General features: G+C 37.3%; 1 protein-coding gene across 4 annotated transcripts in view; it reads right to left on the bottom strand.

Annotated features, from left to right (window-relative positions):
* TBCK (TBC1 domain containing kinase) overlaps positions 1-25,219 on the bottom strand; it is a 233,478-nt gene that overhangs the window by 202,220 nt on the left and 6,039 nt on the right. For all 4 annotated transcript variants that reach the window (XM_025384912.1, XM_025384916.1, XM_025384915.1 and 1 more), the window contains exons 2-3: positions 21,987-22,208; positions 12,228-12,300 (exon numbers count right to left, since the gene is read on the bottom strand). In XM_025384912.1, coding sequence (XP_025240697.1) covers positions 12,228-12,300; positions 21,987-22,208 — 295 coding nt within the window. The remainder of the gene's footprint in view (positions 1-12,227; positions 12,301-21,986; positions 22,209-25,219) is intronic.

Here is a 25,219-nt window from a genome sequence, read left to right on the forward strand (position 1 = left end):
ATGTCCATCAGTGACAGACTGGATTAAGAAAATGTGGCACATATACACCATGGAATACTATGCAGCCATAAAAAAGGATGAGTTTGTGTCCTTTGTAGGGACATGGATGCAGCTGGAAACCATCATTCTCAGCAAACTATCGCAAGAACAGAAAACCAAACACCACATGTTCTCACTCATAGGTGGAAAATGAACAATGAGATCACTTGGACTCGGGAAGGGGAACATCACACACCAGGGCCTATTATGGGGAGGGGGGAGGGAGGAGGGATTGCGTTGTGAGTTATACCTGATGTAAATGACGAGTATAATTTTATTTTCAAAAAACATTTCTAGGAATATCATAAAGAAATTCATATTTGTATCACACTTTCACCAAAATTCATTTGTTTGAGAAATAAAATTGTAGCGCATGATTAAAAGAACGATAACAGGGAAACACTCAAACTGCATGACTAACCTAAAAATATAATTAATTCATTCAATAGTCCATTTGACACACATTTACTAAATGGAAATTTTTATACTTACAATTTTAGGAGACAGAATAAATTACAATATGTATGTCAAAAACGTTAATTAGAGAAGATAAACAATTCCTTCCTTAATTCTATAATTGTGGGCAAACAATTACAAGCCTGAAAGGGGGAAGGATGTCTTACTACTAGAGGGTTACAATGTAAGACAGGCATTTAGAGGAGGAAAATATAATTTTTGCTTTGGTTGAGAAGAAGAGTATAAAGGGAAACTGTAAGATGTATTACTTGAAGAAGAAGTGTTGTACATTGTGCTAAAGATTGGAGATAACAGCGTTGGGCAAAAAGACAGTTCAGTTTTTATGGTATATTTCAAAATTTTGGCATTCGTTCTCCTCAACTCAATGTATATTAGGAATAATGAAAAGTAACTGCACAATTTAGGCACACTGGAAATAATAAGAAAGTTAGAGAGTAATATTTAGAGAAGTAGTAGTAGTAATTAGAGTTATTTAATTAGAGAGTTAGATTGAAGTCAGATCCTATGCTAATAAGATGCCTTTTCCTTGGCGGGGAGGGGAAAGGAAATGGAGAACCTCCAAGTGTTTTTGAACACAGAATGGACTGATCTTCAAAAATATTAATATAGCAGAAAAAGTGGGGGGACTGAAGTATGGCTAAAGCCAAGAAGACCAGTTAGAACATCACAATGCAATACTCAAGCTGTTTGTTAGTGAAGATTTAAACTAAAGAATGTATAGGACCGGGATATGTGAGAACTATTGCCAAGATTGTATTAACAACACTTGGCAATTAGTAAGATAAAAGGTACAAGAGAGGCAGAAAGCAAAAGTCTGTTGCAAGATAACAAGCCTAAATATAGAGCATCTTTCGGTATTATTTTCCTTCTTCGAACAAAACGTGTAAAACAAGAAGAGAAATATAGATCAGTTATATAAATCTCTAATTCACATGACTTCACTACCATAATTTCAAATGCATTTTGAAACTAGGGTCCTTAAAAGTAAAAAGATATGAAAGCCTCAACATCCATCATCAGTTTATATTATAAAATAAGAATATCTAATATCTATTTCTGATTACTACAACCTGTAGCTCATTATTCAACTCTGGACCACATTCCAGAATGTGTCCAAATTCTTTTGAGTATCTCATTCAGTGAGTAGGCAATGTTTTACTAGGGGAAAATAAAACTTACTAATTTGAGTAAGTCAGATCATGTTTTCCATCAGGCTAGTAAACAGCTGCAGGCATAGTCTGCTTCCCATCAAAATCTTCATGTATAACCTCTGCAATACTAATGGTATTACGGTAAATTTTCAAAACCATAACCCTAAAAATGTGACAAACTACATTTTGTTAAAGGAATATGGCTCTACTGCCCATCCTGCATTCACTTGCGAATTTAACACAATGTGGAAACTCTACTACAAGTACCAAAACTCTGCTGAATATCTGTCCATTAGCTACATTTGCTGATACTTTTTAGGTTAAGCAAAAGTACACACTCTGAATAATTCTAACGCAAAAGAGAAATACTTTCCACACAGCACCTAGACTTAAAAGAAAAACAATTTCCTCATGCCTGCTTTGATAGCAGTGATAAAAGTATATTTGTTTTTTAAATATTCTCTGGAAAGCATTTCAAAGAGGAGTTGAGATCTAAATTTCTCCACTTCTTAGTCTCTTGAATCTGGCTTTAGGGTAGCATTAGGTAGATAAACAGGCACTAAATGTGAGATGACTTCAAACAAATCTAAATGCTATACTTTTTTCTTGAAACCTAATCACTACAGGAGTTTAATTTTATAATTCTATGTTTTCAAAAAAATAATTGTGATCATTTAACTTGAACTGAAGAGAAATGTTGGCAAGAATGAACTCTGGCACAGATAACATAAAAGCCACTGGAAAGACAGCAGCTGTCTCAAAATTAATTCCTTATATTAAAGCTTGAATGGATTCTAAAGAAAATGTTGAATATTTTTCTCCTTTAAGGTTAGCCAACTAGCCACACAAAAAACATTAATCTATAAAATACTAACCTGGTAACACCTCATAACACAAACTTATGTTCTGCTTTTATAATATAAATTCTCAAAAGGGTTTTACGGCCATTAATACTAAGAAAGAATGCTTGATTTTCTAGTGAGATCTGGAGCTTCAAGACAGGCTTAAGTTGTAGTAGCAAATTACTACTATGACATTTTAGTATAATATTGTTTAGTTCAATATTAAATCAGTCATGAAAAAAAGTCAGCAAATTGACACAGACTCTTCTCTAAGTTCCTAGTTTTCATTCCCCTAATCCCTGTCCCACCAAAGATTTAAAATTTTTATCAAATATTTAAAATTTTCTTCAAAATATATATCAAGTAAGATATATGCCTTGAATGATGCTTACGTTTAGAAAATCAACTGCAAATTATGACCAGACAACTGGCAACTTATGGTTTTGCAACAGTTATAGACAGAGGAAGAAGTAAAAATCACAAATGTCAAATTGCAAACCCATCTAAATAGGTTTCCTGTTTACATCAGCCCTTCTTGCAGGTGCAGGTGCTTACTTTTGGTAGTAAAGGAAAGAACTAATTTATAAACCTTAAGAACATCTTCTCACTTTCATAAACAGGTCACAGAATTAATTAAAATTGCAGCACAGCAACTCTACACATATACTTGCACTGTTATTGGAGACTAATGTAATCCAAATATGTGCAAAAGTCAAATAGTTCTCAGCAAAACTAATTTAGATGGATGGACCAGATAACAACTTGGAACTGAACCTAAAAGAATCATTCCTACTAAAAGGCAGTAAGTATTGAACGTTATATTCCAAAATGTACAAAGAAAATACTGACTTTTAGTCTATTACCAGAATAATTTAAAAATAGTACTTTATTTACACAAATGCTTAAATACATCTCACTGGAAAAAATGGAAAGACCTATTAAGGCTACTATATGTTCTCTTTAAAATAAATATAGAAAATGTAAATGGCATAAAAGATCATATAAATTTTACATTTAATCCTACTTGTGTTCACATACATCCTCAAAGAATGTGCTTCCATCTATAGTATTTTATCCTCATGAAGACAAATGCAAAAGCACTGAAGAAACTACTGATGTTCATTGCTACAAGATTTGCCATCTTTCAAAGAAAGATAAAAAATGGTAAGCACAGAAATGCAGAACTTTTCATGAGCTAATGATTTAATCACACTGGCAAAGCAATATTGATTGTATCCTTATATAATACAATTCAGAGTTCAAAAACATTTTTTAAAAGGCTGGGGGTGGTGGCTCATGCCTGTGCCTGTAATCCCAACATCTGGGAGGCTAAGGCAAGAGGATCACTTGGGTTCAAGACCAGCCTAGGCAACATAATGAAACCCCTGTCTATACAAAAAATAAAAAAACAGCCAGGTATGGTGATGCACACCTGTGATCCTAGCTACTAGGGTGGTTGAGGTGGAAGGATCACTTGAGTCCAGGAGGTCAAGGCTGCAGTAAGCAGTCATCGCACTACTGCACTCCAGCAGCCTGGGTGACAGAGCGAGAACCTGTCTCAAAAAAAAAAAAGGGTGGGGCAGTGGGGTGGAATGGAGTTGAGGTAAAACAATGAAAATGGAAATTTATCTTTTGAATCACCAACTTCTTTCGCCTCAGTTCCTTTACCAAGTAAAAGAAGGACCATATACAGGCAGAGGGAGAAATGTGGAGATAAGAGACTACCATCCTAATGACCAGAGGACTGCTCTCATTGTGGTTTATGGGGTCCTCTGGAACTTCGGGGTGTTCCAGAACTTTTAGGAGCACAAGACCATGGATAACATCAATTTTCAGGATGTACAGCAATTCTGATGATAGCCATGTCCATAAAGACCCTATTTGACCTGTGGGACTTCTGGATATTCCCTTAATACTCTACCCCCTATTCTTAGTGTATACTCCTTCCTTTTTTCTACCCCAAATACTTTAAACAAATATGAACAATTTTAAGAACTCTAGCTATTTTTCAGTTAGCATTAATATTGATTTAGCATGTCACTCCTGTTTTGTAGGAGTGTTTTCTCAAAAGTACTTGTATGGTTTCTAAGACATTTGTGGTAGCCAGGCTCCATGATGGCTTCCAATGAGCCATGACTCATGAAATTCACATGTGCATTCTTGAGTAATCCTCTCCAACACAGAAAACAGTTAATGGCTGACCTGTGTAAGCTAATAGGATATTGCATTGCAGGAATAACAGTGTGTGTTTGTTAACACTAGGTCACCAAAGGAACTGTAGCTTCCACCTTGTTTTCTTTCCTTAGATTGTTCACTCTGAGATTGTTCACTTCTGAGAGAAGCCAACTACCATGCTTGGAGCATATCAAGAGGCCTGTGGAAAGGCCCTCAATGTAGAAAAGAATTAAGCCTCTTGTCAACAACTAGCACCTTCTTTATAAGTAAACCATCTTAGAAACAGATCACTCAACTCCAGTAAAGCTTTTATAACAAACGACTGTAGGTCCAGCTGTTATCTTGACTGAAACCTTGTGAGACCTTGAGTTAGAACCATCTAGTTATGTTATTCCTACGTTCTGACCCAAAAAAATTATATGAGATAATAAATTTTTACTGTTGTTTTAAGCCACAAAGTGTTGAGGTAACTTGTTAAGCAATAACTAATTCATACTATTTCTTCTAAAAACCAAAAAATACAAAAAAGTCAGTGGCTCAAACATCTTCATTAACAATACAATACTGTTTTTCTATGAGGGATTGAGAACTCAAGCCAAGTGAATAACTCAACAACCTTTAAAAAAAAAAAATTAAGGTCTGTAATCCCAGAACTTTGGGAGGCCAAGACGGGAGGACTGCCTGAGCTCAGGAGTTCGCAACCAGCCTGGGCAACACAGTGAAACCCTGTCTGTACTAAAATACAAAAAATCAGCTGGGTGTGGTGGTGTATGTCTGTAGTCCCAGCTACTCAGTAGGCTGAGGCAGGAGAATCGCTTGAACCTGGGAGGCAGAGCTTGCAGTGAGCTGAGATCACACCACCGCACTCCAGCCAGGGCAGCAACGCAAGACTCTGTCTCAAAAAAAAAAAATTAAATTAAATTAACATATAATTTACATAGGTAAAATGCATACATTTTCAGTACATATTTCATTTAGTTATGACACACATACACCATATAAGTAACATCTGATCAAGATATAAAAATTTTCATCCCCTTAAAAAGTTCCCTCAAGGCCATTTTGAACCAGTTCTTGAATTACCCCTTACTCTCTAACAGAATAAAGCACTGTTTTTCTATCGCTGTAGATAAATACTGATAATCTTCTATGTCTGGCTTCTTTAGCTCAGCATAATATTTATAAGGTTAATCCACATGTTGTATGTACCAGTAGCTCTTTCTTTTTCATTGTTGATTAACATACAGGTTGAGCATCCCTAATCTGAAAATCTGCAATCCAAAATGTTCCAAAATCCAACACTTTTTGAGTAACAATGTGACACCACAAGTGGAAAATTCCACACATAAGTATTCAGTGCAAACTTTGCTTCATGCACAAAATTATTTAAAATAATACCTAAAATTACACTCAAGCTATGTGTATAAGCTATCATTTAAACATAAATGAAGTTCGTGTTTACACTTCAGTCCCATCTACAACACAGCTCACTATGTAAATGCAAATACTCCAAAATCTGGGGAAAACAAATCCCAAATCCGAAACACCTCTGGTCCCGGATATTATGGATAAAGAATTCTCAACCTGTACCATGTTTATGCATTCTCTTGTCGATGGACATTTGAGTTCTACCCAATTTAGAACTATAATGAAGAATGTTTCTGGGAACATTCTTATGCAAATCTTTTTGCATAGGTGGACATGTATTTTTCTGTTCTCTTGGATAAACACCTAGACAGAGCTGGGACTAGAGTGAGGTAAATAAAGTACTATAGTACAAAACTTAAGGAGGCCTTATGCCTAGGACTGGAATTGCTGGATCATAAAATAGATGTTTCTATAATAATTTAACCTTTTTTATAGCACTGAAGTTTTAAATGTAGACTTGTCATAGGTTCTTCTGTCAAGAAATCTACCATTTAAATAAAGAGCAATAGTAGGCTAAGATATTAGTCTACTAAAATATAACAAATTACATTTATAAAGACAATTGATCAGCCAGGCATGGTGGCTCACGCCTGTAATACCTGCACTTTGGGAGGCTGAGGCGGGCAGATCATGAAGTCAGGAGTTTGAGACCAGCCTGGCCAATATGATGAAACCCCATCTCTACTAAAAACGCAAAAATTACCCGGGCATGATGGGGCATGCTGGTAGTCCTAGCTGCTCGGGAGGCTGAGGCAGAAGAATCACTTGAACCCGGGAGGCGGAGGTTGCAGTGAGCTGAGATTGTGCCACCGCACACCAGCCTGGGTGACAGAGCAAGACTCTGTCTCAAAAAAAAAAAAAAAAAGGAAAAAAAAAAGACAATTGATCAACGTATTATCAGATATGATGCATACTAAATAAAACATTAAGTTGAGAATAACTTGTTCCACAATGATCTCTTGATCAGTAAAACTCCTTATTCTACAGATAAGGAAAATGATTAAGAGACTTGTCCAAGGTTGCCTAACTAGTAAGGGCATATTGCATCATACACATTGCATTGTAAATGCATATTTTCATCTTACATGTTGCATTGTAAATCTTTACACAAATTTAACCCAGCCTCAACTAAAATATTTTTTCTTACCTACAGTTGTGGGCATAATTGGTTTTCAATTTTAACATCAACTACCTTTAAAGAAAATTGCTTTTTAGCAGCAGGGGCCTGAAGTTAAAGTGTAAATTTGAACTAGTGAGCAAGGAATAATATATTCATTTATTTATTTAGAGATGGAGTTTCATTCTGTTGCCCAGGCTGGAATGCAGTGGTGCGATCTTGGCTCACTGCAAGCTCCACCTCCCAGGTTCACGTAATTCTCCTGCCTCAGCCTCCTGAGTAGCTGGGACTACAGGTGCCAGCCACCACACCTGGCTAATTTTTTGTATTTTTAGTAGAGACGAGGTTTCACCATGTTAGTCAGGATGGTCTCGATCTCCTGACCTCATGATCCACTAGCCTGGCCTCCCAAAGTGCTGGGATCACAGGTGTGAGCCACCGCACTTGGCCAAGGGCATGTACTTTAATGAGGTTGATAATTTTAATCATATCCTGCAAAACATTATTAAGTTCAGGTGACATTTTTCAGCTAGCCGGCATTTCTCTATGGATGACACAGTGCATAGACTCACATTTAGAAGCAACCTTTTTGACCTGTGAAGTCAAACTAGAAAGCCATCCAGTCATGGCAGCCACTATGTCTGTGCATATACTGACGTAAAGTGACCAATTCAGTTTTTCTGATATTTAATCATTCAAAGACTTGAATAGTTCTGCAGCTGTGGTGTTTGCTGACAACAAAAGTGCACGTAACATATCCTCATGCATAGCCTCCTGAAAAATATATTGCACAAAAGCAAGCATTGTTGCACTGTTGTCAACATCGGTCAATTCATCAACCTGGATTGTGTACCATGGTGACTCATTAATTCTAGCAATTGTGCCTCAGTATTCTCTGTTATTTCATCAGTTTGTCTAGTTATGGTGCTAGCTGAAAGAGGAACACGTGCTACCTTTTGAACGGCATCCTCTCCTAAAAGGTCATGACAGATGTCCTTAGCAGCAGGCAGTATCAAATCTTCACCGATAGTAAAGGGCTTCTTAGCTATGTGGTTAGTTGCTAAGAATGATGCTCTTAGTGTCAACAAATTTGATGAAGTAGTGGCTTTCAATAATTACTTCTATTCTTTATGTTCATGTTTTTTTCTTTTGAAAAACTCCAAAGACTTGTCTTTTAATACAGGCTGCTTGGTCTCCATGTGGCAAAGCAGTTTTGAAGGTTTTATGGCTTCACTGGATAGCTGGTCATCACATATACAAAGCAGACTTGGAGAATGTGAATCACCTGTTGCAATGAACCTATAATTTAAGTAGGACTGTTGGTATTTTCTTTTAAATGAAGCTTCTTTTTGTTGGCAGTCTTAGAGTCTTCTGCTGTTTCATCATTGAGTCTTTCCCCCTTTTTAAAGAAGGTCTCCAGTGATGTTTGGTTTTTACTCATTGTGACTGGGGTTAGCTTGTAGGCTTATCAAAACTGTGACTGAGACAAGTGTGCCGTGCAGGAAGGAGGTGCAGATAGAAGTGATAAATAAAATAATGGGCAGGCCATGTACAGACTGAAATAAATGTTGCCTTTTGACTTAAAGGCTACCACCAGATGCAGCTGTACAACTGAAGTACATCAACTCACTTGCCACTCTAAAGCCTGCCACCAGATACAGCTTAACTGCCACTTGCTTCTCACTGACAGGGTTTTGATGAGTCCGCAAGTAATTGATTTATTATGGTCTCTGTGCAATCAAACCTCTGTATTAATGTTAATCTGTATTTGCAGCCACTCCCCAGCACTAGCTTCACTGCCTCTGCTCCACCTTAGATGATCAGGCATTAGATTCTCATAAGGAGCCCACAACCCTGATCATTCACATGCATGGTTCACAGTAGGGTTCGTGCTCCTATGAATATCAGTGCTGCTGCTGATCTGACAGGAGGCAGAGAGCTCAGGTGGTAATGCAGCGATGGGGAGCAACTGTAAACCCAGATGGAGCTTTGCTGGCTTGCCTGCTGCTCACCTCTTGCTGTGTAGTCCTAGGTACAGGGCCTAGGACTAGTCTGTGGTCTGGGGTTTGAGAACCCCTGATGTACACTATAGCCTTACATCCTTCTTTAGAAAAGTCTAATATGACTATAGGTAAGAATAACTTTTATATGTATTTAGAAATAGTTTAACCTTATTTAATAAATGTGTTTTTATAGTTATAATTTTTATAATGTCACCAATCTTTGATTTTTATTTAAAAGAATATATTATTCCGGCCGGGCGCGGTGACTCATGCCTGTAATCCCAACACTTTGGGAGGCCGAGGCGGGTGGATCACGAGGTCAGGAGATCGAGACCATCCTGGCGAACACGGTGAAACCCCGTCTCTACTAAAAATACAAAAAAATTAGCCAGGCGTGGTGGCGGGTGCCTGTAGTCCCAGCTACTCGGGCGACAGAGCAAGACTCTGTCTAAAAAAAAAAAAAAAAAAGTGCATGCCCTTAACTCACATCTGTTCACGCAGCTCTGTAAGGAGATGGACACAGAGTACACACGTCTTCTCTTAAACACAGAAGTTGATGGCTTTCTAAACGTGAATCGCTGGCCAGAGTTTTGAGTTATGAGAGCTGCTCCAGAGATTTCTTTTAGAAAAATAGTCACCACTGGCAGCACATTTCAGTGACAAAGAATGGGTCAAAAAGCTTGCCTCCTTGTGTGATATATTCAACCTGCTCAACAAACTCAATCTGTCACTTCAGGAGAGAACAACTGTGTTCAAGTCCACAGATAAAGTGGCTGCATTTAAAGCTAAACTGGAATTATGGGGGTGGTGAGTGAACACTGGGATTTCTGACATGTTTCAAACATTAGCAGAGATTTTTTGAAAGAGGTTGAGCCACGGCCTTCTTTCTCCCAACTGGTGCAGGATCACTTATCTCAGCTTTCAAAAGAGTTTAAACATTACTTCCCAACCACAAAGGACCCTTGAACTGGGAAGGAATAGATCCGCAAGCCATTTGTGAATAAGCCAGGTGAATTGACTTCATCTGTGCTAGAAGAGGATCAACTCGACAATATCAAATCTCCATACATTCTAGATTAAAATCAAGACAGAATATCCCGAGACTGGCACAAAAGCACTGAAAAGCCTGCTTCCATTTCCAACATCCTATCTTTGTGAAGCAGGGTTTTCTGCAGTGACAGCAAACCAAACCAAAACGAGATTACAGAGCAGACTGAACATAAGCAACAGACTTTGGGTGTTACTGTCTCCCATTACCCCCAGATAGAACCTTCTAGTTGCAGGAAAGCAAGCTCAGGGCTCCCACTGAGTCTACATTATGGTGAGTTGTATAATTACTTCATTATATATTACAATATAATAAAAATAGTAATAAAGTAGACGATAAACGTAATGCACTTGAATCATCCTGAAATCATCCCTCCACCCTCCATCCATGGAAAACCTGTCTTTCACAAAACCAGTCCCTGGTGCCAAAAAGGTTGGGGACTGCTGGTATATACATGGTATCTGCATTTTTCATTCCAGAGGCCACCAAAAACCAAATCATTTAAAAGAGCAATAATAGCACTTTTATTCAATTTATTTGTCTTGCTTCTATCAAATTACTACCAATTATTAAGATAAATGTTTTTCTTGCCTTGAAAAAGATTTTTCATCTAGAATATTGTGGTAATGGAAAACTATTAACTAATCAGAGTAACAATATTTTTCAAAACTAGGATGGATAATTATAATTCTATAAACACTCATGGCAAGATGTTTTATTGGTTTAATACAATGTGATTTATACATTAAAAAAGATTTTTGATAATTTTAAGGTCACTTCAGAAAATCTGTGAAGAAGTTAATTTAATAGTATATTTGTAATAAAAGTTTAGACCACATACTTTCCTTGCCAAGAGAGTAAATTTATTGAGTCTTTGCAACAATTGCATTTAAACTGTATCATTAAATTATATCTAAGCTATGATTAGTATTTCTCCCTACTCTTCAATGTGACCTTTATTTAACACAGTTCACTGTGTGCCTAGGAATACAAGTATCCTATTTGAAGTTACCAGGTGTTCCTTTCAGGAAAATAATCCTTTTTTTTTTTTTTTTTTTTTTTGAGATGGAGTCTCACTCTGTTGCCCAGGCTGGAGTGCAGTGGTGCATCTTGGCTCACCACAACCTCCGCTCCCCTGGTTCAAGCAATTCTCCTGCCTCAGCATCCCAGGTAGCTGGGACTACAGGCATGCACCACCATGCCCAGTGCGGTGGCTCATGCCTGGAATCCCAGCACTTTGGGAGGCTGAAGTGGGTGGATCACAAGGTCAAGGGTTTGAGACCAGCCTGGCCAAAAGAGTGAAGCTCCTCTCTACTAAAAATACAGGAAAATAGGCCGGGCGCGGTGGCTCAAGCCTGTAATCCTAGCACTTTGGGAGGCCGAGATGGGCGGATCACAAGGTCAGGAGATCGAGACCATCCTGGCTAACACGGTGAAACCCCGTCTCTACTAAAAAGTACAAAAAACTAGCCGGGCGAGGTGGCGAGCGCCTGTAGTCCCAGCTACTCGGGAGGCTGAGCCAGGAGAATGGCGTAAACCCGGGAGGCGGAGCTTGCAGTGAGCAGAGATCCGGCCACTGCACTCCAGCCTGGGTGACAGAGCGAGACTCCGTCTCCAAAAAAAAAAAAAAAAAAAAATACAGGAAAATAATCTTAATCCCAGCTACTGAAATGCTTAGTACTAAGAAGTTTCAAATGTTCATATATCCCCTTTTGAAGTATTTTTTTGAAATATTTCAGAGAATGCCTACCTCACAAAAGATGAATACTGGACTATGTTAACATTGAATTCCTACGTAATCTGTAAATTAAATTTTCTCAAATGAAAATTTGCACCTACATTTATCATTAAGTAACAAAAGAAACCAAAACCCTACAGTTTAAACAAAATGCATTTTTGTTGGCCAAGTTCTGCTTTTCATTTAATTGTTCTGATACTCTACAGTACCTCACAGGTTTCCTTTCTCGAAGTAAGTCTTCCAGACTACGTTCACAATGTTCAGCCACGACCACTAGTCGTTCTGAGTAAAACAAAGCAAACCCATGTTATATTTTATCAATATGACATGTTAAAAACAAAATAATATTCTCCACTGATGATATTAACATATAACACCCATAACAATATTTTAAAAGAACTTTTCAAACTCTATATTAACCACATTATTACCAAGTATATAGGATAATAAACATCTAATAAAACAATAACTATTTTTTTATCTTGTATTTTTCTTCCGCTAGAGTTTTTCTTATGTCCATCAGGAAAAACAGGCGGAAAGACTGTCCTTGGGGAAAAAATAACTCACCCTTCTTCTGACACAGATTGGAAGAAAGAAGTAAAAGATTAGATTAATATATAAAGAATTTTGAAAGAAGGGGAAAGTAAGGAGCTAGGTACAGATTGCCTGACACTCTGGTTTTAAACACAGATCTTTGAAATTGCATTCAGAAACTTGGAAAAAAGTAGAAATGATCCAAATCATAACTACAGAGAAAGAAAATCAACCTAGAATTATTGTTAACCCTTGAACAATGCAGGGGTTTCTTAAAGGTGCCAACCCCCTACACAGTCAAAAATCACCTATAACTTTTGACTCTCCCAAAACTTAACTACTAATTGCCTACTCTTGACTGGAAGCCTTATTGACAACACATAAATAGAATAGTATCTACATTTATTTTATGTATTAATGACACACCTTTTTATTTTTTTTTCTATATTTCTAGGCCATATGGTTCATCAATGAGTTTTTTCAAATTGTCGAAAATGTCCAAAGAATTTTCCAATATAAATTCAATGGAAAAAAAATCTGCATATTTAAGTGGATGTGTGCATCCAAACCCATGTTGTTCAAGGGTCAACTGTAGTTTGTAACATCATACGGTCTGCTGAGATTAAATAATACAAAACAGTGGTAGACATGATCAACATTATGATGTCATTTTTATTTTCCCACAGATCAACTGATCAAGATGGTACAGTTCTAAGGGCTAGTCCATACTTTTTTTTGCCTCATCCATTATCCCAAGTCAGTAACATGATGTTTGACAATGAATCTAAGAGGAACAAAAGAAAAGTACAACTGGGTTTCCAAGCTTTTGGGGATTTGACAAGGTTATTTGAGGAGTTTGGTTCAAAAGAAGTTGGAGTGTTGTCAGTATCTATGCAAAATGGATTCTAAGTAAAATAAGGAAGAAGTTTAACACAAAACACAATGACAGACTGAGACTAGATAAAGTAAAGGTGCAAAGAAACTAGGAATAATGATAACTGTAAAATGAAAATTTGGTGAAAGTGAAAAAGTAGCCAAGGTAGAAAAAAGAGACAGAAGAAGATGGGAAAGAGGGAGTTCAGAGTAAGAAATCTAGTATATAAAATAGTTCAGTAATGACTGGATTAAGGTATGGTCTTGAATAGGGGAAGGAGGAGAGATGGACAATTGTGTTCAGGCAGACATGTCAAGTGTCGGAGCAAAGTATTATCTTGGATCATATCTAAGTTTACTCTGTCTAGCAAAATGGGATTATACAGAATGATCTGAAACACAAAAATTAAAAATGCTATATATGAATATTATCATTTTCGGATAAAAGATTCCAATCGTAGAGGAATAGGAATAAAATGAAATAGCAAATGATGAAACTAGAGAGGGAGGTGAACAGGAATATTTAACAGGAATTTAAAGAAAATTAAATTTAAAAGAACATTTAATGAGAAAAAAAGAAAAAGAAAAAGGAAAGGAAACCATGAAATAAAAGGTCAAGTTATTTACTTAATAAAGAAAAGAGTATGCAAAGGTAAGCTCCAAGCAATTTAGTACAATGGTAAAATTCCAGAAGAAAAAAGCTGTCAACCTTATCAGAAAACCAAAACAAGAAGCTGCATCCCTTTGCTTTTCATCTTACCACGTTTTGTCCATTTTCCTTACATTTATCTGGCTCCCTCCCCTCAGTATCCTCTGTAAATCTTTACCTCTTCTACCCAAATTGAAATACTACCAGTTTCTCCACCTTTGATTCAGGGTCTTTTTCCTGTTTTCTCATCTATTCCCAAGGCTGAAAAACTCTGAGATTTTATTGTAAGCCCAAAACTCTCTTCTGAACTGCAGGCTTTTACAGCCCATATTACAGGATTTTAATATAAAAGTCACGTGAAACTCAAGAGAACCAAAACTCAACTTATAATTTACTGTTAAAGTCTGTCCCCTTTAATACTATTTCAGTCAATGATATCACTATCCAGTCAACTGCTCTAGCTAGAAACTAAACAGTAATCTCCCCTTCTCAAATGCAAATAAACAGAGTGCTGCTATTTTTATCTCTCAAATATTTCTAGAATCTATATAGTTTGCTCCATCTGCCACAATCTGGGCCCAGCCAGCATCATCTCATTAGAGAACTACAACAATCTTTTAACTGATCTTCTCACATTAATTCTTATTTCTTTCCAACATATTTTCACACTAAAGCCCAAGTGATAAAATCATAAGAAGTCTGAATATGGAACTCCCTCTCTAGCTTCATCTATGTAATTTTATCTTAGTTTACCAACTTCCATCACACTGATCTTCCTTCTGGCTTCCTGCCTTAGGGCACTTACACATGGGTTCTTACCGCCTCAAATGATCTTTCCCACATAGTGGTAAAGAGTATAGACTATTTTGTCTGGGATCAAATCCCAGTTTTACTACTAATTAACTATGCGACCTCAGGGAAATTTTCTAACCTCTCTATGACAGTTTTTTTTCTGTAAGATGAAGAGAAGAATAGCCACCTACCTCACAGGGTTGTTGTGAGGTTGAAAAGAGTTAATATATAATAAAAGCCTAGAATAGTGTCTGGCACATAACAAGCACTAGCTAATTGTTAGCTTTTATTATTATTCATTATTCAGGGCTCAGTTAAATGTGACTTCCTCAAGGGACACTTTTCTGGACCTCCCAACATCGATTTGCTCTCCTACAACATACTCTATTCCACATTTTAATTTTCTTTCGTAGCACTTGTTTCAACTCTAATAATTTGTATGCATTTTTATTTTGGTCCAGCCAGCATCATCAATAACTCCAACTTATTTATGGTTTTACTTTCTGCAGTTTCCAAAAATTTTAAATGGAATATTCTAGAAATAAACCATTTCTAAGTTTTAAATTGCATGCCATTCTGAGTAGTATAATGAAATCTCTCACCAGCAATTAATATATGCCAAAAAGAAGACATGGCCAGGTGTGGTGGCTCACGCTTGTAATCCCAGCACTTTGGGAGGCCGAAGTGGGCGGATCATGAGGTCAGGAAACCACCCTGGCTAACATGGTGAAATCTCATCTCTACTAAAAATACAAAAAAAAAAAAAATTAGCCAGGCGTGGTGGCAGGCACCTGTAGTCCCAGCTACAGGCTGAGGCAGGAGAATGGCGTGAACCTGGGAGGCGGAGCTTGCAGTGAGCCAAGATCACGCCACTGCACTCCAGCCTGGGCAACACAGTGAGACTCCGTCTTAAAAACAACAACAACAAAAAGAAGATGTAAAGTGTTTCCTTCAAGTGAAAAGGTGAAAGTTCTCAACTTGATAAGGAAAGAAAAAAAAATCAGTTGTTAAGATGTACGGTAAGAAATTTTCTATTCGTGAAATTTAAGAAAAAAGAAAATCATGCTAGTTTTGTTGTCATGCCTCAAACTACAAAATTATGACCACAGTGCAAGACAAGTGCCTAGCTAAGATGGAAAAGGCATTAAATTTGTGAGTAGAAGACATACATAGAAACATATTATGACTCATGAGAATCAGATTCTGTACAATCCTCAGTTTCAGACATCCAATGGGAGTGGCAGGAGACTTCTTGGAACACATCCCCTGAGGAAAAGGGGGGACTACTATAGTATCTTTTTTCCTATCAGATAATATATTTTGTGATGGCAGGAATGAGGTGGGTCTCATCACAGGTGCCTAGCAGTGCATCAGTAGTTGTACACAGGTGCATCACAGTAGTACATCACAGGTGCCTAGTGCACACAGGTGTACTGCATCACATGTGTGTAGAATGTCACTTACAACATATAGGCATGTAATATAAAGATAACTGTTAAATGAATTAGCTTTAGCAAAGGCATGATGCGGCCATTAGAAATGAAGAATCTCATATGACCACAGTCACTAAACAGAGCTCTGTCCTGTGTAGAAAATTACATGCCCATATTATAAACTCAGTAGCGCTGACTTTCATGTAAAACAAAAACAAAATAATTTATTAAAATGTGCATATTCCATTAATCATTTTAAATTGGATATTCATAATTCTCCATATCTATAAGAGATTTCCAAAGTATCTGGCACAACTAAAATTTTTCAGGCTTTTGGAAACCCCTTCAAAATATCATAAACAAGTGTTTGCCAAAGCTTCAAGATTCTATGGAACTATTAAGCATAGTTTTAATGCTGCAGAGCCATAATCCTCGGCAGAACATCAAAGTTTCTCCCAGAGATAATGTAGTGTATACCAAAACAATATTTCTACTATGAACTATGTTTTTTAAAGAAATCTTTAGAGAGTCTTCATTCTAAAATCTCTGGACCACTGTTTAAAAATAACATGTTATAAAAACAATAGAATTTCACAGAATAGAGCATTTGGGAAACATAATGTGCCAAATATAAATCATCAATGTAGTAGCATTATTCATATAAGAAAAAAAATGTGATGCTAAGATGAACTTTAAAGAGTAGAATATAAAATAATTGCGAAATTGTCTTCCTTCTAACAAAGATTTGAGGAACCCCAAGCATGATGTAGTGTCTCCAGCCCAAACTGTGTGTTTTAAGTTTGATAGGGTTTGGCTGTGTTCCCACCCAAATCTCATCCTGAATTCTCATGTGTTGTGGGAGGGACTCAGTGGGAGGTAATTGAATCACAGGGCCAGGTCTTTCCCTGTTCTTGTGATAATTAATAAGTCTCATGAGCTCTGATGGTTATATAAGAGGGAGTTTCCTTGCACAAGCTCTCTTTTTTTGGCCTGCTGCTATCCATGTAAGACATGAATTGCTCCTTCTTGCCTTCCACCATGACTGTGAGGCCTCACCAGCCACATGGAACTGTAAATCCATTAAAGGTTTTTCCTGTACAAATTGCCCAGTCTCGGGTATGTCTTTATCAGCAGCGTGAAAACAGGCTAATACAAAGTTAACACTAAGAAACTGAAGAGAACACACATTTAAGCAAGAATAAAGGAGTTGAATAAGGGGCAGGGAAAGTAAAATTAAGTTTTTAAAAGTAGCGTTTTTTTTTTAAATTTAGAGAAAGAGGTGAATCATGGATCCCTTAAAATAATATAAACGTCAGGCCGGGCGCGGTGGCTCAAGCCTGTAATCCCAGCACTTTGGGAGGCCGAGACGGGCGGATCACGAGGTCAGGAGATCGAGACCATCCTGGCTAACACGGTGAAACCCCGTCTCTATTAAGAAATACAAAAAACTAGCCGGGCGAGGTGGCGGGCGCCTGTAGTCCCAGCTACTCGGGAGGCTGAGGCCGGAGAATGGCGTGAACCCGGGAGGCGGAGCTTGCAGTGAGCTGAGATCCGGCCACTGCAGTCCAGCCTGGGTGACAGAGCGAGACTCCGTCTCAAAAAAAAAAAAAAAAAAATAATAATAATATAAACGTCAGAATACATTTACTGCATCACTTTTGTTATTCACAGTAAAAATTGAGACTAGCTCATCACCTTTAAAATATGATTATCTCAATAAGTGCTTATACAGTTCAAAACCAACAAAGAAAAATACTATGCTTAAAGAATAGTATTGGTACCGGAACACTGCAATGGTCAGTTTTATGAGTCAACTTGACGAGACTATAGGATCCAGTCATTCAATCAAATACTAATCTAGATGTTGCTCTGAAATTATTTTGCAAATGAATAAAGTCTATAATCAGTTTACTTGAAGGGAAATTATCCTAGATAATCTGGATAATCCTGATTCAATCAGTTTAATAGCCTTTAAGAGCAGAACTGAAAGCCAGGTACACTGGCTCACACCTATAATCCCAGCTACAGGAGAGGCTGAGACAGGAGTATCACTTCAAACCAGGAGTTCAAGACCAGCTTGGGCAATATAGTGAGACTCCTGTCTCTGAAAAATAAATAAATAAAAAATAAATAACTATGAGCAGAACTGAAGCTTCCCTGAAGAAGAATAAATTCCACCTGTGGATGACAGCTTCAGCTTCTGCCCAAGAGTTCAGCTTGTCCTTCTTGATGACCTTCCTCATGAATTTCAAACTTGCCTAGCAGCCCCCACAATCATGCACACAAATTCTCAGCAATATTTTTAATATACTTATATAATGTATACTACATATATAATTTATATAATTATATAATTTGTTGTTTCTCTTATGAAACTAATACAAACACAGATTAAAACTTATATGCTAGAGATACAGAATAAATTAATCTTACATTCCATATAATTGTATTATTCTCTACTTTAATTTCAAATAAAATAATTTTTATTCTTGATTTCACCAGCAATCATTGAAAGATTTCTGGATAATCAATACCAAATTAAAAAGCATGTACTACCATTTATAATCTTCACTCTGCTTCTAAACACAGCTGAGATTTCAAGCTCAAAAGATAAAATTTGTTAACACAGTATTTTCAGCGTTTACTGGCTTCTTTTCTCCTAAAGATATTTTCTTCTACTAGAAAAAAAGTTCTGAAATTCTAATAAAGTGTCTACCATTCCTGAGATTAAAAACTTCATCCTGCTGAGTTAGCAAGAAAATATTATCATCTTTGATTAGTTTTGAATGATCTATAGAAAACAGTGAAACCTTTACTTCTGAGCTAACATAATATGTGAAAACATATTGTTACTAAAACAGACCACATGTAAGAGGAGTATGTGACTCCAAGTAAGAAGTTAATTGTTATTGACTTAACAGTAACATGCAGGGTGGGAAGGGGCATGACTAACAATAGTAAGATATCTGCATAGCAAGAACAGAAAAAAAGAGGAAAAGTAGAATCAAAATCAAAATTCTTTGAGAAGACACAAATCAAAGTTATATGGTATTACACCACTGAAAAATAGGTGTTCACACTGAGAAATACTTTCACTAAGGAGATTGTTCAGCAGCAACTTTTCAAATTTTTCAAAGTAGATGCAACTGAACTGACTACAATGTTTTGGAACAAACAGACTTTTGCATAAGCAGTTACTCTAACAGTAAATTATTCCTCATACACACAACTTTTCAGAATGTTAAACATTGCCAATAAAAACAAAATAATCAAATTCCCTAGCCTAATGACAATCGATATTTTCATTTCAGACAACTAGACTTAAAATATATAAACTTTACATATATTCATGACCTATGTTACCCTAGCAGAGAGGGCTGCTGAGATACATGAGGAGCAGGGCAAGTCGGGGAAGCAGAGTAAACAGCAATATGGTGGACAGGGCTAAGGGGACTAACCATACCGTTGAACTGGCCTCAGAGAACAACAATCAGTAGAACAATTACAGTTTCTAAGGGGATCAGTTCCCACCTGATTTTGATAATCAAAAAGAAGGTTCATAGGCAAAATTAGCAAGAATGCTCCCCAAAGAGAATCATGCTATAACACAGTTCCTAATTCAGTGTTTATAGAGGCCAAGTTAGGTAGAGGAAGGAAAAGAAGGAGCTTTGGGACTATTTTGTCAATTGAGAAAAGGCCTAGGAAAAATTGGTCAGAGGAAAAACCCCAAATACATAAAGTGAAGCTCCAAAGGGGCTTCCAGATACAGTGGGAATAAACAAAGGGCTCTTGGTGGCAAGAGTGGAAAGACAGGCCTCTGCCAACTTTACAGATGTTCACCACCCATGGTTAATACTACTGTACTGACAACCAAAGAATGGTTTTGGAAACAGGCCAACTCTACAACTGGCAATTTTTTAGAATCTATAGCTGAATTAAGGGTAATGGGGTATTGAAGTATACAGGTTTTGAAAATATCTATTATATTGCTTGGTGACGTAAAAAGCCCCAAATGATCCCCGTAATTTTTCAACATCTACTTAATGTCATTGAAGCCAGGTAACAAATAAAAATCTTTGGCAAAAAATTATTTTTTGAACAAAAATTAACTCACCAAAAGTTATTTTCTGGGCTTTCAGCAAATGGCTGGAGCTATCTATAGTCTACTATATAGTTACCACTAGTTTTCACAGTTCTCTTTAACCAAATTAGAAAAAGTACCCCTCCCCCTAGAATAAATTAGAGAATCAGATTTCAGCTCCCACCTACTCCATTATCCAGAAGCTTTTATGCAGTGTGGCAAAACCCCATACAGTGGCCCTGACTGTGGGTCTCCTGATTGGTAAATATATGACATGGTGCAACACTAGGTGCAGGTCAAATCAATTTTGAAAAGACTAGGACCTGACATTAGAACTTCTCAAGTTAGCCTTAAGAAGATGATCTCTCCAAAGAAGATGATCTCTCCATACCCCTTGATACTCTACGCCAGTGCTTTTAAGCCCCCCTCTCCTTTTTGTTTTTTTTTTACATTAGGAATCCTTTTCGAAAATCTGTGAAAAACTATGAATTTTCATTATTCAGCAAACACATGTGTACATATGTATACACACATATACAATTTTATAGTAATTTGAGGGGTTCACAGACTTCCTAAAGCCTACTGAAGCTACAGTTTTAAACTTAAAATTTCATTTCCTTAGATGTTTACTGTAAATTTAAAGTAATCTTCAAAGCCCTTCAACTGACTAAAGGGACCATCTCTTGGCCAAGGGGACCCCAGAATAACCTTGAAAACTGAGTTCTCAGCCATGATAGGACTTAGGGTCAGACTACCTCATTATACCACCCTCTTAACCATGATTAGGCTTTCTTCCCTAGGAACTTAGAGAAAACCAGCCCTTTCAAAAGATTTCACAACTGATATCAACCAACTGTCTGACACTACCCCTTCTTTTTTGCCTGATAAGCAACCATTTGCCTGATAACCAACCATGGAGTGGTTCTGGCCAGTCTACCAAGAATGAGCAGTAAGGGTTTTCGTGTCCTCTGCTCCACCTTTGACGTCAGAGGGTGAAAAACTCCACCCTCGGATCATGACCATCAGATCATGCCAACATTGCCATTTTTTATATGTGGGACCCATGAAGCAGCTTGAAGGGGAATGAAGTTTAAATGCACATACACATGGTTCTCCTTTCATAAATATTCATGACTCCTCCCATAGCTTACTGATACGTGTATTTGGCCACTCTGCTCAGTATAAATTTCTGTTACCTTTGCCCCTCCCTCATAGCATAATCCATGAGAGAAAATTGCAAAGAACAAAATCAAGGATATGTGAATCAAAAAACCTCAAAGCAACTCAGCTTGGCTGGAATGAATGGTTAAATTAATGGAAACAACAAGAAATACAGCGAAAGAGGACAGCACAGACTGGATCAAGGACTAGATGAAGGATTTTTGCATGCAATAGCCTAGTAAAGAGTTTGAATTTTACCTGGTAGATTTGCAAATAAATGGGCAAGTGTATGAGAGAGAGGCAGGGTGGGGGAAAAGGAGGAGAGAAAGAAGGACATGTGTGCACAGGAATTGATGATAGCTTTATATATTTAGTGGGTACAGTATTTATAACTTTGGGTAACAAAGTAGAGAACATAAATAGGAAAAAAAAGAAAATAACTTACCATGCTTTCCCCTAGAAATATCCACATACTGGCACAGTCTGGGATGGGTGATGGTTTTAAGGATTTGAAAGCGCCCTAAAATTTTGATGGAATTTGGTGTAAGAGGAAGCCCATTGCTTCCACAAACATCATGTGGCAGAGCCGAGGCAAAGAAGGTAAAGGCTCCCATTTCAGCGTCCTCCAGGGGAAACATTTTTGGAGTCCTAGGTCTTCTAAGATAATCTGGAAAAGGAGAGAATTTTAGGACACACCAAATATGAAGCCAGACAGACCAAACCTTAAACACAATTAACATACAACTTGGAGGAAAATGCCAATCTGAACACTTCACAGTAAAAATATCACAGTAAGAAAATTCTAAAATATCAGAGGACAAAACGCCTCAGCATACATTTATATTGCAGCTCTGAATCAAACTCAAAGATTTTCAATGGCATAAAAAAGGAAAGATGATTCCATCCTCAATGACATCTTGCAGTTTAAAGAGTAGAGGAAGTCTGTTACTGCATCTTCATATTATTAATAAGTCTCTTCTCTTTTTTTTTAGACAGAGTCTCGCACTGTCACCCAGGCTGGAGTGCAGTGGCACCATCTCCGCTCACTGCAACCTTCGCCTCCCGGGTTCAAGTAATTCTGCCTCAGCCTCCCGAGTAGAGGCACCCACGACCAAGCCCAATTAACTATTTGTATTTTCAGTAGAGATGGGGTTTCACTATGTTGGCCAGGCTGGACTTGAACTCCTGACCTCCTGATCCGCCCACCTCGGTCTCCCAAAGTGCTGGGATTACAGGCGTGAGGCACCATACTCAGCCAATAAGGCTCCTCTCTTTACCTAAAGATTGAATAACTCACATACCATCAAGAACCTTCCTTCTCATACAGTGAGGTAAGTCAGGAAAGAGGGAATATAGATACCAACTGGTAATTAATCAGGGACCTTATTAATAGTAGTAAAGCTTAAACTAGATTAAAAGAAGGCTCTATAATATTAAATAAGCAATTTTCATTTTTATGCTAGATGTTTTACATAATGTATGATCTGATTTAATCTATTAATAATCCTGATAGAGCTACTGGCTCAAGTTTAGAGATAGTTGTTCCACGTGTATAGCATGAGACATGCTATTTGCACTTACTCCAAAATAAACGGTGCCCCCAAAGTTGTGTAAGGTAGTAGCCTGGAGATTAGGAAACTTGCTCCATATCAATCTGAATCACATTAAGGCAACCATAACAACACAAAACAAAACAAAGGAAAACAAAAAAGGTCTTCTGACATGGGTAAAAAATATTTTACCCATGGACCTCACTAAAAAGACATTCTACTGGTAAAGCCCTGCATTTTTCCCTTCTCAGCTTTTTGATAAATATGCTGGAATTCCAATTCAATAAAACCACTTTTGTCTGACCAGAAACCTTACTGAAATCATTAAAAATATTTTAAAAAGTATAAACCCTTAACAAGGAAGGGACACAGGCCATGAGGTGATGAAAGATTTCTAGAAACTTGTACAAAACAAAATATATATGGAAGAGTATTGTCACAAGAAGCAGAAAGAAATAAGCTACAACCTATAATAGTCAAGAGGTTTGGGTTTTTTTTTGGTTTTGGGGGTTTTTTTAATTGAGATGGAGTCTCGCTCTGTCGCCCAGGCTGGAGTGCAGTGGCGTGATCTCGGCTCACTGCAAGCTCCGCCTCCCGGGTTCAGGCCATTCTCCTGCCTCAGCCTCCCGAGTAGCTGGGAATGTGCCGCCACCACGCCCGGCTAATTTTTTTGTATTTTTAGCAGAGACGGGGTTTCACCGTGTTAGCCAGGATGATCTCAATCTCCTGACCTTGTGATCCGCCTGCCTCGGCCTCCCAAAGTGCTGGGATTACAGGCGTGAGCCACCGCGCCCGGCCTATTAGTCAAGAGGTTTGTTTGGCCCTTTCAGATTCAGAGGCTTCAGACTTAGAGAAGGCGGGAACAATGGTAAACAGCAGAGGGTTTGAAATCAGAAGGGTGAAGTGTTGAATAATTAGAAGTATAAATTCTGCCACCAGTCCCACAACATAGGCAGTTATTTACACTCTGAAAATAAAAGGTTCTTTCCTAAAGAATCTGAACAAACTGAGAACTACAGTAGTTGCTATGGACACTGGCAAGAAGAGCAAATTCCTCATGATTCTGGAATTTGTAGGACCCCAGCTAAGATTTGGCTGTGCACCCAGCCATCCTAAACCAAAAGGTTATCAGTCAATAAGCCTGTCCATATAGGCAAAGCTCCCAGGCAGCCTTAGCTCTTAAATAATGAGTTGTCTGAGAATCATCAGATAGTTGAGGAAAGACTACAGTATCAAGCGCAAACAATAAAATAAACCTCCAAAAATCTGGCTTTGGAAGCAACTGAAATAATTTATGAAAAAACACAAAAACTAACTCTAATAAATATAGAGAGATTTGAGAAGATATTGCATCCATTACATGAAACAAGTTACAGAAAAGCAAATTATACAAAAGAATAAAGAGAAATGGCCAATAGATATATGGGAAGATAAACAACCTCATGAATAATCAAGGAGTTGCACATTAAAACCACCAAAAATTTTTATCTACCAGACAGTTAAAAATTAAGAAATCTGATAACACATAATGTTAGAAGGATGCGGAAAAATAGGATCTCTAATTTGCTGTAAGTGGGAGTGTAAATTAGTAAAATCACCAGAAATGTTTTACACTATCTCGCTATTATATTCCTACAGAAACTCCTACACACACACACACACACACACACACACAGAGTGGACCTGTGCAAGAAAGATCAGGGCAGTATTGCTCCTAATATCCCCAAACTGGAGACAATTTAAATGTCCAATGGTAGGTAAATGGTTAAATAAATTGTGGCATATTCACCTGCATACATAATGAAAAATAAGCAAACTATAGCAATGTTTAATAGCACAGATGAATATTGAGTGAAAAAAGTAACATAAAATATGCCAATTTTTATAAAACTCAAAAACAAAACAAAAAAATAATTCTGGAATACTTACATCTATTGTAAGAATATGTTCAATAAGTAAGGGAATTAAAAAAAAAAAAACTCAGAATATGGTTACTACCAAATTAAAGCAGGGGTAAGGTTAGGGAAAAATCCACAAGAAGCTTCAAAAATCTTGAATAATAGCCTAGTTTTTAGCTGGTGAATTAATGGGTGTTCATGTTATCATTATGCTTGGTAATTTCCATGCT

Source organism: Theropithecus gelada, chromosome 5 (assembly GCF_003255815.1).
Source record: "Theropithecus gelada isolate Dixy chromosome 5, Tgel_1.0, whole genome shotgun sequence".
NCBI classification, from domain to species: Eukaryota; Metazoa; Chordata; class Mammalia; order Primates; family Cercopithecidae; genus Theropithecus; species Theropithecus gelada.